At 35.7% G+C, this 16,210-nt stretch overlaps 1 protein-coding gene across 7 annotated transcripts in view; it reads left to right on the top strand.

Moving 5' to 3' along the window:
• LRBA (LPS responsive beige-like anchor protein) overlaps positions 1 to 16,210 on the top strand; it is a 622,710-nt gene that overhangs the window by 535,089 nt on the left and 71,411 nt on the right. For all 7 annotated transcript variants that reach the window (XM_036239773.1, XM_036239776.1, XM_036239775.1 and 4 more), the window contains one exon: positions 11,913 to 12,080. In XM_036239773.1, coding sequence (XP_036095666.1) covers positions 11,913 to 12,080 — 168 coding nt within the window. The remainder of the gene's footprint in view (positions 1 to 11,912; positions 12,081 to 16,210) is intronic.

A 16,210-nucleotide genomic window follows, 5' to 3' on the forward strand; every position in this document is an offset into this window, starting at 1 on the left:
CTGACATATAACAGATTAGTTTCAGGTGTACAACATAATGATTCAATTATATATATATATAGTGAAATGATCACCACAAGTCTAGTTAACATCTGTCACTGTACATAGTTATAATTTTTTTTCAGAGAACAAAAGAGGAAATGCCTTATTTTGCTTCCTGGGAAGATTGGGGAAGGCCTAACCAGGGAGCTACATTTGGTCCCAGTCTTTGAGAATGAGTAAAAGTTTGCCAGGGAGTGAGCAAGGTGATGGAAAGGGCATCACAGACACAGGAAGCAGTGTGAACAGAGATCTTGTTGTTAGTACAGTACAAGAGCTAAATTTAATTCAAAGGCAGAGTGCAGGTGTGTGTAAGAGAACTGTGAGCGACACCTGTGGAAAGATAAGACCATAGGGAGGTTATACGAACAGTCTTGAATGCCTCGTAAGTAATAGGACTTTTTTCTTTGGGGCAGTGGTGTTGAAAATGTGATTGCCAGACCTGGAGCACCAGTATTACCTGAGAACTTGTTAAAAAGGCAAATTTTGGGCTCAGCTCCAGGTCCACAGAAACAAATTCTGTTGGGGGGGGATCCCAGCAATGTGTGTTTTAACTCATCCCCCAGGTCACTTCGGGGCATGTTAAACTTGGATGGAGATCCACTGCTCAGTGGGAAGAAGAACCATTGACAAGTCTTGGAGAGAGTCATGATGTGGTCAGGTTTTAGCCAGCAGCTAGTATAGAGGAGTTGAAGAGGGGACATTTAGAGATGGTGTTAGAGTTTGGATAGTGTTAGAATAATTGAACTAAGAAATAATGAGACACAGATACAAAGATAGTCCAAGTGGAAGGAAAAGGAAGAAAGAATTTGAAAGATAATTTTGGAGGCGTATTGTCTGATCAGTTCTGTAGCGAGAGGAGAAGTCAAGATGACTGCCACGATTTGCAGATCGGCTGGCCGAGTGAAGGACCCGACTGCGTCCGTAATCCTAAAGCAAGAAAGGAAGAAGTTTAAGAGGGAAAATATTCATTCCTTATTTATTTATGTATTGATACATTAAATTTGAGTTACCTGAAGCACACACCAAAAGAAGTAGTGTGATGGGCAGTCACGATTTTGGATCTGAAACTCTGGAGATGGTAGTCATTGTCAGGTAAGGTAGTGGAGGTCATCTCGCCTGAGTTACATCAGAAACAAGGGCCTGGGCCTGCATCACGAGGAGACAAACACTAGAGAGGTAGACATCGGAAAAGCACCCTACATTTAAAAGGGAAAGTGAGGAGGAAAACCGGAAACGTGCAAAGGGAATCTGGAAAGAGGGTTTCAAGGAAGCACAAAGAGAGAGATGGAAATGTAAACGCCGTGAGGCAGAGGGGAAGTGAAGAAGACAAGCGCCCATTGGACTCAGACATTGGACGTGGTGATCTTAGCAAAAACGTCTTCAGTGGTGTACCTGTGCAGAAAGGGAGAGCTTAGTTATGGAGTTGAGTGGGAGGCAAGGAAGCATAACTAACAGATTTCATTATATTTTCCAAGAAGTTCCGGTTGTTGATCTCCTATTGCCCAGATAGTCATGACTGTGAAAAATAATTAAAACTGACCCTGTAACTAGTCATTATTCCACATGGATAATTCAGAAAGAATCAGACCTACAATTTATTATGATATAGAGAATCCTAGACTTTGATCACAAATGTTGAGGGATTTCTAGGAGTGGGCAGAGGCCAGTTCCAGCTGCTGCTAAAATGAGGAGCTTTTTATGAGGTGTACGAATATAGCCACAGTGTCTGCAGATTTAACGTGTCCGACTTTCAGTAAATGCTGGGTTCCCTATAATGAATTGTAGTCTCATGTCCATATAGTTCTGAAAGTACATAACTGGTACAGCTGAGTAGACGATATGCAAGAACACTAACCAAGAACTTTGAAGGGTGGAGAGCTTACAGGTGACATTGTAGTTGGTAGAATTAGCCCTTTACCTTTATAGCTGGAGAGGTCAGTCAGTCACAGTGCCATCTTCCAGATGCCGCCATGTCTCTTCAGAGATTTGTAACTGGCTAAAGAATATATGTTGCACAACATTATGTCTATTTCACACTGGAAGATATTAATATTTCTGCTGTCGTGTCCTAAAGTATGACCATTGTTCATGCGCCGAGGATGATAATGACCTTTTCAGAACTGCATCAAAGGTCAATTTGTACTCTGAAGGTGCTTTGTGCTTCATAAACTTTATCTTTATTTTCAGTAAGAGAAGCTATATTTTTAAAAGGGTGAAGTATTGTTAATCCCTGCATTTCATCTTACATCAAAATACTGTAGAAATCTGAATGCAAATTCAGTTTGGGGAATTGAATGGAAAAACATCACTGTCCAGTGTTGAACCACTGGTCACATGTGCTGTTGCACACTTGAAGTGTGACCGGTTGGGATGGAAGTGTGATGCACACTATAAGGGAGATGGATGCCAGGTTTCTAAGATTTAATACAAAATCATAATTTTTATATTGGTTACATGTTTAAATGATATGTTGACACTTCTGATTAAATATACTATGTTAAAATTAATTTCATATGGTCCAGCTGGTGTGGTTCAGTGGTTGAGCGTTGACCCATGCACCAAGAGGTCGCCAGTTCGATTCCTGGTCAGGACACATGCCCAGGTTGTGGGCCTGAACCCCAGTGGGGGGCGTGCCAGAGGTGGCCAATGGCCGTTCTCTCTCATTGATCTTTCTGTCTCTCCCACTCACTTCTCTCTGTAAAGTCAATAAAGGAAAAAACTTTTATTTTTTTAATTAATTTCATCTGATAATTTTTTTAAATGTGGCTACTGGAAAATTTAAAATGAAATATGTGGTTTACATTATATTTCTGTTGGAAAGCAGTGATAGGAAGTTTTGGTGGTCATTTTGCTACCCAGAATTTTTTTGGCTTGGACATGAGCATATATTAATGTTTAAGTAGTATACATATTCTTTTAGAATTAGCAGCCTTAGATCCAAAAAAATTGTAGGGTTAACTTCAAATCTGTAAAAGAAAGTCCAAAATACGAATTTCAAAAGTGAGTTAATCTTCTACCATATGTATATACTGCTCTTTCTCCAGTACGATGAAGGTCCCCATCCGAAACGGGTGTCATCCTGAGCTCCCGCTCCTTCAGCTCTCACGTTGGCAATCAGTTGGTATAGTAACTTCCATCTTAAATCCTTCTAACATCTGTCCCCTCTTCTTCACTCCCACTGCCACTATCTCGTGGCTTTCAGTGCCTCCCACGTTGACTGTTGTAGTCCTCTGAGAGATGCATGACCTTTTGCCTCCATGCCCACCCTTCGAAGACACATAATCTCGTCATCCCCAGAATCTAGCATAGACCACAACCTATAGTAGTCACTCAATAAAAGGTTTGTAGATTGAATGGGTGGCAGAGCTGCTGATATTACTCCAACGTTGCAGAATGAAAAAAAGACTTTAGTCCTACATTTAATGTTTGTATATGCAATTGCATACACAAAATAAGTGCAGATGTAATTCTCTGGCTTAACTTGTCAATCCTTTAAAAAATATTCAGAAATTTTTGCATTCATATTCCTTACGTTTTTCTTTATTGGGTATTCTTGGAAGTGGTGATATAATAAGTATTCTGTTTTGCCAAGGATCTTGATTTGCCAATATAAGTTTATGACAGTCAGCCCAGGGTGCCATGAAGACAGCCCCTTGTCTTTGTCTGGAGTCCCCATGGGATCAGACTACATCTGGCAATGAGTAGGGGTTGGGTCTGGCCCTCTTCAAAGGCAAGGGACTGCTAGTATTTATCAGATCTGTGCGGATAAGCAAATGGAAAGGGATTACATTTTTTGGTTTTGTTTTTCTTCCTTTGGCAACTGACTATAAAATGAAACTTCCAGAAGTTCGTACAACAAAGTAATACATTTTTTCGATGGTTGTTGAAGAAGAAACCTATTCTTTTCTCTATACCTAGGTGGATAATTGAGAATTGTAGGTTAATGTTTTAATTACTTAAGTGTGTGTTTTTATTACTAGTGTATCTTAGAGAGTGTAACAGCAGTTCACAATGCTCAGAATTAATTTTCCAGGGATTTTAACATCCATAAGTATTAGGACATTATGGTGGGCATTTGGAGGATTTTATTGCCTATTTGTCTGTGAGGGAACATTTACCCAAAATTACTTTCTGAGGAGAGGCTTGGACCTGTCTTAGGACAGGACACTATCCCTTCCAAGTGGAGGTGGGCCTTCCCCTTCGCATTACTAAGAGATTATTAGTCCTTTGACTCAGTTTAGCTGCTGTTGAAGCCTGTGGCTCTACATGTAACTGACAGAATAAAATGGCTGCATTCCAGGTACTTGTCATGAGTATAGTCTAGAATTTACCATTCGAAGCCTCACCTAAGAGAAATAATGTTTATGCAGGGTTGCCTGAAGAATATGTATTCTCTTCATTTGTCTATACTTTAAATCTATCCAGGATTAAGTCAGTCCCTCCGAGAGTCACATACCTGGATTCCATCATATTGCCAAGGGAGGAATTTCTTATCTCAGGAATAGAAATAATGTGTTTTTCTAGGCCATCTGGTTTATTTTTACGTTATGGTCATATTTGACTCTTGTAAGTGTTCGTCTTTCTTTCTTTATGTTGCCTGCTAGAAAGCTGAGGGCCAAATACAGGGTGCACCTTCAGCGCGCCTGTAGATTTCATGGTGTGATTTTTATGTACTTCTCATCATTATTTTTGCATTACCTTATTTATATGTTATATTTATTTTATCTTGATGATTATGCATTGTTGTAAGCTCTGAATTGTCTTCTGAACAAAGTCATGCAGAATACAAACAAATAGTAAAATAGATGGGTGTATCTGCCCTGTAATTGTGTGTAGTTCATCATCCGTTCTTACTGAATAGAATTTTTTTAAAAAGCTTCATCTTGCTATGTGTATTATACTGTATAACTAGTTTAAAATATCTGTATATTATGAATTCCTAGATCTTAGATTAAGAGTGACCTAAGGTTGAAATGTTAATTAAATGTTTTAATGTTCTGTAGCTCTAAAGAAAATAGTTGGATAAAATGTCAGCGTATAGGACTATTTTAAACATTAGAAAAAAAATCATCTCCCTGCAAAGGAGGGTAATTGTACAAGTTTGCCTAATCCTTTTGATCTTGGCACACAGCAATACAGACTTCAGTTAAGATTAAAACTATGAATTTCAAAGGAAACATGGCCTTCAGTGTGTAAAATATATAACAGCTGGTTGACTAGTCCATTTAAAACTACACAATAACAATCGTAGACAGAATGATTCTCCTGCCAAAAGATGCACGAGTGCTTGATGGTTATATCAAGATATGATACTAACTCACACTTTTCTTCAGTAACGATATAAATGTGGAAATGAACCGGTTGCCGCGGGCTCCAAAGTCTCTCTTCTACCCAACAGTTCAAGGGCAGTTTAGGAGTGTAGAACTCCTTTCAGTGATTTCTCTATCTGCTTTCAGCCTGAACTAGGATGTGCTGTTGACTACATTTCATTTTTTTAAACTGTCAGATACAATTTTTTTGTTAGCACCCAACAGTTGTTTTGGTATTAATACTTATTGTTCTTAATGTCACAGCTTCATACATATTTCTAAGCCCCAAAGTGAAACTTTTCTTTGTAAATAGTATAAAATATGTTTCACATTTTTGTTATATATTTATATTAAGGTAAATATCTGAATTCTGAAGCAGTGTGATGTATCGTCATCAGTATGGAAGAATGTTAAGCTTATGTTAGTATAGTCCACCAAAATTTTAATATTTTCGCTGTTGTGTTTCACCTGAACAAGTACTTCTTAATAGGGTAATTAATGCACCTTTTACAAAATGAGGATTAATGTGGATTTGTCACTTTTGATAATCCTGTTTGGAAAGCATATTTACATTCAAAATTCGTGTATTTCCTTTATGGAAAAATGTTGATTATTTTGTGACCTTTGCTTCTGGAAAATATTTGATGTAACATAGCAAATTTTCTATTCTTTCCATTTATTTCAAGAAAGAAACTAAACATTTACTGAAGTTACTTGGATTCATCACAAATTCAGAGCCAGCATTTAAGGAGTTAATGTATCTTATTAGAGGGACAGGAAATCTGGCAACTATTGTAGAAACTAGACCTAATGGTGCACACAAACAATTTGTCAGTCTTCTTAAATGTGAATAGCTTTCCGCAAAGTGGCTGCTCTTGCTTTGTTTGAACAGGCTAAACTTTTCCTTTTTGGACTTTAAATCTTAGAAGTGAAATGTGATCCACATATTCAATCAAAATCATTTAATTCAAAGCATATTTTGATTGGAACAAAGTTGACATGGAAAGAAACTCTAGAATAAAAAAGTTGAAAGGACTTTATATCATATATTTAGCAGGAAAATTTGAAACAGTTCTAATTAGGCTGAAAAAAACAGCTTTCTTCAATGTAAATTACAAAGGTCATATATCAATGTTAAGGAAACATTACCACTAGTGTTTGAAATCCAGCACATGCAAACATAACAGACCAGTTCATTGTAAATGCGTGTATGTGTGTGTGTGTGTGTGTGTGTGTGTGTGTGTGTGTGTAGAAGGCTGTATTACATGTATTTGAAATGAAAAATACTTAAAATTCCAAGTCTATAATGTTGTATATTACATTCTTGCCAATCCAAACATTAACTCCTTTGAAACATGTTACTATCTACACGCAAATGAATTAAGACTCTTAATTATATACAATTAAAAATTTACAAGACAAATTTTTATTTTCTTTTATTGAAAATATGATTAAGTGCATCTTAGAATTAAATGTACATAAAGTCAAGAAGGTTAGTCAGTGATTTTTATTTTCTTATTTGAAACTTCGAGCTATATGGCATTTTGTATCTCAGAACCAAATCGGGCTTTCTAGAAGCTTGGGAATGCAGGGAGTGGTATAGGTGTGCAGAAATGTGTACGGCTGGACAGACCTATTTCCTCCTGCTTATACAGTTATTTCTGTACTTAAAGTTTATAAGTAATATTTGCTCTTCTGGTATTTTTTAATAAAAATTTCTTCTATAGATGTCAGTAGCTTTTATTTAGCCTTTTTTTTTAATGGTGTGGTATGAAAACATTTAGCAAGTGTATAAATAAACATTAGCATTAATCTTGGAATTACAAGTATGAGAAACAAATAACATACAAGTAAGGTTTCCCAGTCTTGAGGTAAATAATTAACATATACTTTCTTTGGTTAATTGAAATTGATTTTTTTATTTTATGTAATTTTTACATCACAGAAAATTTAAGGAAATTGATAGAGTACCGCTAAACCATGCGTAGATTAAGCACATGATTAATGCCTCTTATTTTATAATTTTAATTCACAAATAGCTTAGAATTTCTTGGAAAAAGCCAACTATTTCTACAGAATTTATCATATTATTTGACTCCACTATAGGAAACAATATTTTATGAAACTTTTCTTATCAATAAATAATTCATTTCCTTAATGGTTAGTTTCACGAAAACATAGATTACATTCTTCTAGTGAGATTTATTGTTAGACACATATTCATATATGTTATAATTATTTCTGACATGGGGTTATATAAATGAGTTATTTATGAATAATTTACTATTATCTTTAAAATATTAAAGGTTTAATTTGTTGACGTTCTGCATGCATACCAAGCAAATGAAAGTTGCTAATAAGTGTTTGTATTTGACATCTGTATACTGTACTTTTTAGCATATCTCAAGTGTTTTAGTCTCTGTTTAATAGATCTCATTAAAAAAAACAGATATCAACCCCTAGACAGTTTGTCAAGACCAATATGAGTCCCTCTGGATTGGATTGACAATTTCTGTGAGGCTTCATGTGATAGTCTTTTCATAGTCTTATTTGATCCTGAACAATTGGACATTAGTCACTGATTTATTTTATAATAACTCAGATGAGTTGAATATTATGTATTGTGTTGGACATTTTAGTGGATTTTCTTTTTTACAAATTTTACTCAGAGCACACACTGGATGTAAATGATGTATTCAGCCTGCTAGGGGAGTACTAACAATTGATTGGTTAGGTCTGAGAGCAGCATGGAAATTCTGTTACTATCCCCTAGCTGCGGACCGTATTTAACTCCAGTCTTAATGAGGACTGTCTGTCCTAAAGGCTTTGAAAAATCTAAATGCTTAACATTTCACTGGCATGTTTTTATTTATTTGTGACTGAAAATGCGGATATGAATAATTATTTTGTAAAAAGAGTATTTTTTAAAATCTTAACATATAAAAAGGTATTTAAAGAATTTTTAATATGTTTTATGATTTATGTTTTTTGACCCTCAAAAACAGAAGTTATAAAATGTAATCCCAGGGTACTCTATTTTGAATTATTTGTGGTTGATTTTTCAAAATTTCCTCAATAATTTTCTCCTCTTTGTCTTTACCTCTTTCCTCAAGTCCTTAGTAAATATATTTGTTTATTATTAAAGACTTTTGGTCAGGCAGTTATCATTGCTGATATCAAAAGAATGTTAAAATCCCGCACTGACTTTGTACTGAAATGTACTGAAAGATTTCGGAATTCTCTTACACCCTTCACTAGCAGTTGTTCTTTCTTTCTTAAAGCTTTAGTATGTTGCAAGAAATGCTTGAAGACCGCTAATGAGATTTTAAGTTTAGTTTTTAAATTTTTATTTATAATTTATTCATGGAAGTAATGTGTTTATTAACTTCGGGAAAAGATGTTGCCAATAATTTCATGACAGTGGTCAACCCATTAAGGACTGACCAGTATGACAGTATAAGGGGAGGGCTGAACCAGGACACTGTGGGCCTCTCTGCATGTGTGTGCGGCCTAATGCCAGCATACAGTGTCTTTAAATTCAGTGTTGTTGCTTAACATTCTGATGTGGTGTCAAGATGCAAATGTTCAAGCATCTGAATCTAACCTGCTTCACCATTTTGAATGTACTTAAAGAAGTAATCAACATTAGTAAAGCTCACATCTTTGTTTGATGACACATAAAATAAAATTGCCCTAGTTTTTAGTGCTTTAATACTGAGGAAATTCATTTGTACTTTGTCATTTGCTGAGCCTTCTAGAATTTTATAGTCTCAAATCACACCACCATGGACACTCAGGAGACTCCTGACTGTTTTATCTTATTAAACAATTTTGAAATCATTAATTTTTAATTAGCTTGGATGCGGGGTTTTTATAGTTTCAATAGTGTGTGTATATGAACTAAACGTTTTTTATTTAAACTACTGGCGAGAGTATTATTTACATAAATAAGTGTAGGTGCTTTCCAAGAGTACATACTGTGAGTTTGCTTCATATGGTCGCACTTTTTTTGTAGACTCAGAGATATTACATGCTAATCTATTATAGTAGAGCTTTTCAGCTGTTTACTGAGATTTTGAACAACTAAAAGGATGTAAGCTTAAAGATATGTAGAGGTTCTTCCCTGATTGAAAGTTCTAATTAAGTGAATTGGAGAAAATTAACTGAAATTAGCTGTCAGAAAGTCACATTTAAATGAGTGATGAGCTAGTCTGGCAGTAAACATTTAAATGATATAAATTGCCATTTAAGTGTATGGTTTAATGTTTGTCATGCATTAATGTGACATGAGACTGCAGTGACAATCAAGCAGCTTGCTCTAATTTGAACATATTTAGGGCTTTTGTGTGGAGTGCACTGCACACAAATTAAGACAATTGCTGTTTTTATGTGTCACTTTAAACATGCTCCCCCACCCCCAATCCTACCCAAGGCCTAAATTAATAAAACAAACGTATCACTTTTGGGTGCAACTTGTGTTAATAGTTCCTGGATTTTTGGATTAATTTTAAATCCATGTATTTAAAATAGGAATGTATTTAAAGTTAGTCCAAACCATTCTCTTCTTTTGTTGAATAAAATATAAAGCAGTTTTGTGCTCTCTTAGCTATTTACTAAGTGTATAAATACGAGTTTTATAAGAGATGTCTAAAATAGTAACTTTCACAGTTGAAACTAGCTAAATATTTTTTAGGTATATTTCATTTCAGGTATACTTTGGAATATGAGAATTGCCTACAGTTTTATTTACAGAATTATTTTTATATTTTAAAGTATGCCATATATTGTGAAGCCATGTTAAATATTATTAAAATAAATATATTTGAAGTCAGCCATAAACATCTTTCTTATTCATAAATATTTATTTTAATAAAGCATGTATTTACACAAGTGTACACTTTTGAACTAATAGCTTCTTTTATCACGAGATGGTTTATATCTTACTGCTTGCTTGCTATAGAAGTTAGTCAATTTTGTTTTAAAACCAACAGATTTCTTTTTATAATACTGATAACATAGCAAGTCACTCTAAAAAAAAAAAAAAATCACAACCATGCACTTATTATCTAAAAATAAGAATTTCAATGAAACACATAACCTGATACAACTAGGTGTACTTCGAATTACTCTTCAGAGTTTGAGTTTGAGAACAATCTCTGGTTTGAATCAAAGATAAAGTAGTCCATAATGCTAAACTTTCATGTTGGAATAATCATGAACAATAATAAATAATACAAATATGAATGCTTATCTGAAAAGTGTCTCCAGTTTTCTTAAAATTCTCATTTTTTACTTTACTAAATTGAGCAGACATTGGCGCCTGTTATGATTAGGCGCAATGCCTGTAGACTGGGAATGTGACGATGAACTGGAAGTGGTCTGTGCCCACACTTCTACTGAGTGCTTGATTATGTTCATCCATTATTCATTGGACACTGTTATGTTAATAGCATCAAATAATTTGGACTTATTCGAGATATCTATATAAATATATATATATATTTTTTTAATCGTCACCCAAGGATATTTTCCCATTGATTTTTTTTTATCCTCACCCAAGGACATTTTTCCATCTTTTGTACAGATAGAGTGGGAGGGAGAGAGAGGAAGAGAGAGAGAGAGAGAGAGAGAGAGAGAGAGAGAGAAACATTGACGTGAAAGGGACACATCAGGTGGCTGCCACCCGCACGACCAACCAAGGCCGGGGACAAACTGCAACCGAAGTACGTGCCCTTAGCGGGAACTGAACCCGGGTCTCTCCAGACTGCAGGCCGGCGCTCTAACCACCGAGCCAAACCGGCCAGGGCTTCCCATTGATTTTTAGGTAGAGTAAGGAGGAGGAAGGGAAGGGAGAGCAGACACATTTGATTGGTTGCTTCCTGCATGACCCCAATGGGGGCTGCGAATCAAACCTGCAACCAAGGTATGTGCCCTTGACTCGGGATGGAGCCCGCAACCCTTCCATCCAAGGTCTGGCGCTCTAACCACTGAGCAAACCAACTAGGGTTCATTCGATATGAATAGCTATAAGAATAATTAAGTAATTATAAGTATTCCTCCCAAGATTTAATTTGTTGGCATGAAAACTCAGTTGAAATAACTAAATGACTTGGTTATAGTTGTTGCAGTAAACAGCAAAATGTTTATATGTAGAAAAATTATAACTATTTTAAATGGACAGTAAATGTTTAATGTTTTCATATTTGCTGTCCCAAAGTAGCCTTTACATTGCATGACTTTTCTTTGAAGCATAAATTGAGTGCCTGTCAGGCCCTGAGTTACAAATGTGACCAACATAGAACCAGCCCTGGCCTTCACTGTGCTTACTCACAGTGTGGTAGAATAACACTGAAATGTTAATGTTGACAATCTATTACAATTTGGCGTGACAATGCAGAAATACTCTATAAATAAGGGAGAACAAAGTCTGGTGGAAAATAGAACATCAGAATAAGTCTTCATGGTAAATTTAGCATAAAACTTTACTACTTGTTCTAAATTTCTCTGCATATTTTAAAAACAGAATTCAGCATGATAATATGATCTATGCCCTTTTTTCAGGCCCTGGAGAGTGAATTTGTTTCCTGCCAGCTTCACCAGTGGATTGATCTCATTTTTGGTTATAAACAGCAAGGACCAGAGGCTGTTCGATCCCTCAATGTGTTCTATTACCTGACCTATGAAGGAGCTGTCAACCTGAATTCCATAACCGATCCTGTACTGAGAGAGGTAAAGTACCTGACTGGGTCGAACAGGTATCTTTAGACTAGATGGTATTAGATATCCTCTTCCCCATGCTTTCATTTTACGAATAATGGAACTGAAACCAGATAGGTGAAGTGACTTAGGCGGGATAACCTTTTAGTTAGTGACTTAGTTGGGACTTGGACCCAGGACTTTCCGCCAACAAAATGTTTGAAGACTCAATATAAAATGAGAGCTTTTTCACGTTAAACCCTTGAAGGGATACGTAATCATAATTTTAAAACTTGAAGAATAGGAAAATAATTTATTAAAGAAATAAGATTGTAAGCATACATCTATTTAAATGTGATAAAACACATTTATATGTAATACATAAGTACATGTATAGCCACATAGAAGTTAGTAGTAGAAATGAAGTCTAAACCTTTCATACATTATCAAACTTGGTGTTAGATATGGTTGAGACTTGTTTTATCTTTGTTGTTTACTTCCTTAGATAAAGCACTCTGAAATGGTTTTGACAAATACAGGATTCACCAGAAAGGCTCTATATAGCCTTGCTTTTTTTTTTTTTTAGTATTTTTAACCTAATTATACATCCTAATTCTAACATACATCATGTGGAAAAACTGTAGAAGTGAACAGATAGCACTTTAAGTATCTATACAGTTTTAGGGCAGGACAATATTTAAGGAACCAAGACTTTGATTCACAGGGAAAGTTGCATATTGCTTTAAACAGAAAGTACATATAATAAGTAAGGGTTGTCATTTTCACCAGTACTCGGTGCATTCCTTTGTAATTCTGTGTGTGACCTGGTCATGTTAACAATATGTAATGAGCACATATTTAACTATATTTGCCAATATGTATTATCACCTCTTTTATGTGCTAGCTAAAGATTAGTACACAGACAAAAGCACTGTGTACTAGATGTGCATTTGTCTTAAACCATACAGATTTTGACACATTTTTTCAATTTATCTTAGAGCTGGATCAAATGACTCTTTCAGTTTTTCATTTATTTGAAAATATTTCTTCCAAAGGGCATTCATTTTATTTTATTTTTTATTTTATTAGAGCATGATACAGAACGAACATAGATTCCACATACGAAATTGAGGTCAAAGCAAACATGTAGACAGTGTTACCAAATAGAAAGTAATTTTATTGCTAGAATAGAACAGCATAGGCCCATTTACTTTCATTTCTATCATTTTAACTATATTTGAATAGTGCTACTTTGTAAGTGTCCATAATTCTTCATCCAATATACCACATTTTTATTTTGCATGTCCCCTTGTAGTAATTATCCATTGCTCTGCATAACTGTAATAAGACTGAAATCATGTATGTCTGATTTTATAATCTCCTGTTTTACTTAACATTTCAGCACATATTATTTTATGTTGCTATATAATCTATATAGTTTTAATTTTGAAATTCCATAATACTCCATAGAGTTGCTTTGAAAATGTACTTAACATTGTTTCTCCCATTATGGGATCCTGTATTTTTTAAAGACCTGTCTGTTGGTTTGTCCAAGATAATATAACTATCCCTTTCACTTCATTGAAGGTTTTGTAACATTTGCCTGATAAAGGATGCTTCTAAGCCTGTATCTGTGTGATGCTGCTAGTTACAAAGTGAAACATTGGATCAGCTGGTTGTTTCCTCTGTAGAGCAACCTGCATAATTGGCTCTGTTTTCATTCTGAATTCACCACCTTTCTTCCTCACACACCCCAAAAATTTATCAAAGGAACTTACCATATACAGTTTACAGTGTAATCTAAAAAAGCCCGATTCCGCTGGACTGCCTGCAGGATGGAAGTGTTCAGGACCTCTACACCATCCAATGAGGTAGCCACACGTCGAATGTGGGAATTATACATTTGAGTGGCTAGGGTGACCGAGGAATTGAATGTTTAATTTTATTTAATTCCAACTCAAATAGACACAGATGGTTAGTGGCTACCATGTTGGACAGTGGAGATCTAAAAAACATTCGTGAGTACAGAGAGGCCCGGGTTCGGTTCCCGCTAAAAAACATTCGTGTATCTTTGATGACCATATTTTCTTATTCCAAATTCAAGGCATGTGGTCAGATAATGGGACAATAAATATTTGTTAAATTAACTTTGTAGAATATTTGAAATTGGGCATACTACATTTAGACATTATGTATGTACTTGAAATATATGTGTAAATTATATTTTTCTTTCACTTAAACTAACGCATTATGACTTCAAAATAATGTTTTTATTGTCAATAAAGATAACACAAAACTTACCATTTTATTCTTTTTTTTTATAGAGAGAGAGAGGAGGGGGTGGGGAGAGAGAAGAACTTCAATGTGAGAGAGAAACATCGATCAACCACCTCCTGCACACCCCTCACTGGGGATCAAACCTGCAACCTGGGCATGTGCCCTGACTGGGAATCGAACCGGGACCTCTCAGTCCATGGGACGATGCTCAATCCACTGAGCCACACCAGCCAGGGTATCCATTTTTTAAGTGGCATTAAGTACATTCATATAGTTATGTAACCATTACTGCCATTCATCTCCAGATTTCATCTTTCCAAACAAACTCTATGCATTAAACAATAACTTCTTATTCCCCCTGCCCTCAGCCCTGACAGTCACCATTCTGCTTTGTCTCCAGGAATCTGACTGCTCTAGGTACCTCTTAGCTGTGGGTTCATATAGTGTCTGTAATTCTGTGACTGACTTATTTCACTTAGTCTAGTCCTCATGATTCATCAATGTTGTAGCATGTGTCAGAATGTCCTTCCTTTTTAAGGCTGAATAATATTCCACTGTACTTGTACACCACATTTTGTTCATCCATTCATCTGTCCGTGGATGGACAAAAGGCTCTTGCCACCTTTTGGCCTTTGCGAGTACTGCTCTGTAAACATTGGTGTACAAGTCTCTGTTTAAGTCCCCTTTTCAGTTATTTTAGATATATACTCTGAAGTGGAATTGTAAGATTATACGGTAATTTTATGTTTAACTGTTTGAGGGATTGCCATAACAAATAAGATTTTAGTATTTATTTTTCATGATCAACATTTGCTAAAGATGATTTAAAACCATTGCTTTAAGTTTCTTTGACTCCCTTATTCTTCCCCACATCCCCAGGTAATTAATATTATTAGCAGATTAAACTTTGACTGCAGAGTTTTCCAGTCATGACACCCTATTTTTATATCATATATTATACATATATATTAGACTCAGCATTCATTCTAAAAATATGACCTATTATGTTCTAAGTATGGTAGGTACTTTATGTTCTTGAAAGAATATTATCACTTCATTACTTAGTACTATTTATATAAATATACATGATTAATTCACAAAGCTTTCTTTTTTATGTAACATATCTAGCCAATTCTTTTTTCCCCCCTTTTATTGAATTTATTGGGGTGACATTGTTTAATAAAATTATATAGGCTTCAGGTGTACAATTTTATAATACATCATTTGTATATTGTATTGTGTGTTCAGTACCCCAAATCAAGTCTCCTTCCATCATAATTTATCCCCCCATATCCTTTTCTTCCTTCCCTCACCCCCTTTCCCTCTGGTAATTTCTATACTGTTGTTCCACAGTGCTTTCTGAATGTTACAGAAACAAATGTGATAATCTTTTATTACAGCCATTCCACATTGTAGTGCTAAATCCTGTGCCACGATGCTGTGTGATATCATAAAGTAAACAGACAGACAGACAGACAGACCAATAAGGAAATGTGGGTTTGATTCCGGGCCCTGATGTCTGCTAGTTGTGTGACATGAACCTGCCAGAGACTCTGTGTCCATCATATGTAGAGTTGGTATGATCTTGCCCGCCCATAGAGGATTATATGGGTATAATGCATGTTAAGTGCCTAGATGGTCCCTAGCCCATCACTGAGTGCTCAGCAAGTATTAGTTTCTTCCCTTGTGTTGTTCACGGTTAAATCCCTGGGTTAGGAAACACACCTATAAAAAGAATATGGCCCTGGCCGGTTTGGCTCAGTGGTTAGAGCGTCGGCCTGCGGTCCGGAGAGACTCGGGTCCGGTTCCCGCTAAGGGCACGTACCTCGGTTGCAGTTTGTCCCCGGCCCTGGTTGGGTTGTGCGGGTGGCAGCCACTCGATGTGT

The sequence above is a fragment of the Molossus molossus genome, unplaced genomic scaffold (genome assembly GCF_014108415.1).
Source record: "Molossus molossus isolate mMolMol1 unplaced genomic scaffold, mMolMol1.p scaffold_m16_p_4, whole genome shotgun sequence".
Classification (NCBI taxonomy): Eukaryota; Metazoa; Chordata; class Mammalia; order Chiroptera; family Molossidae; genus Molossus; species Molossus molossus.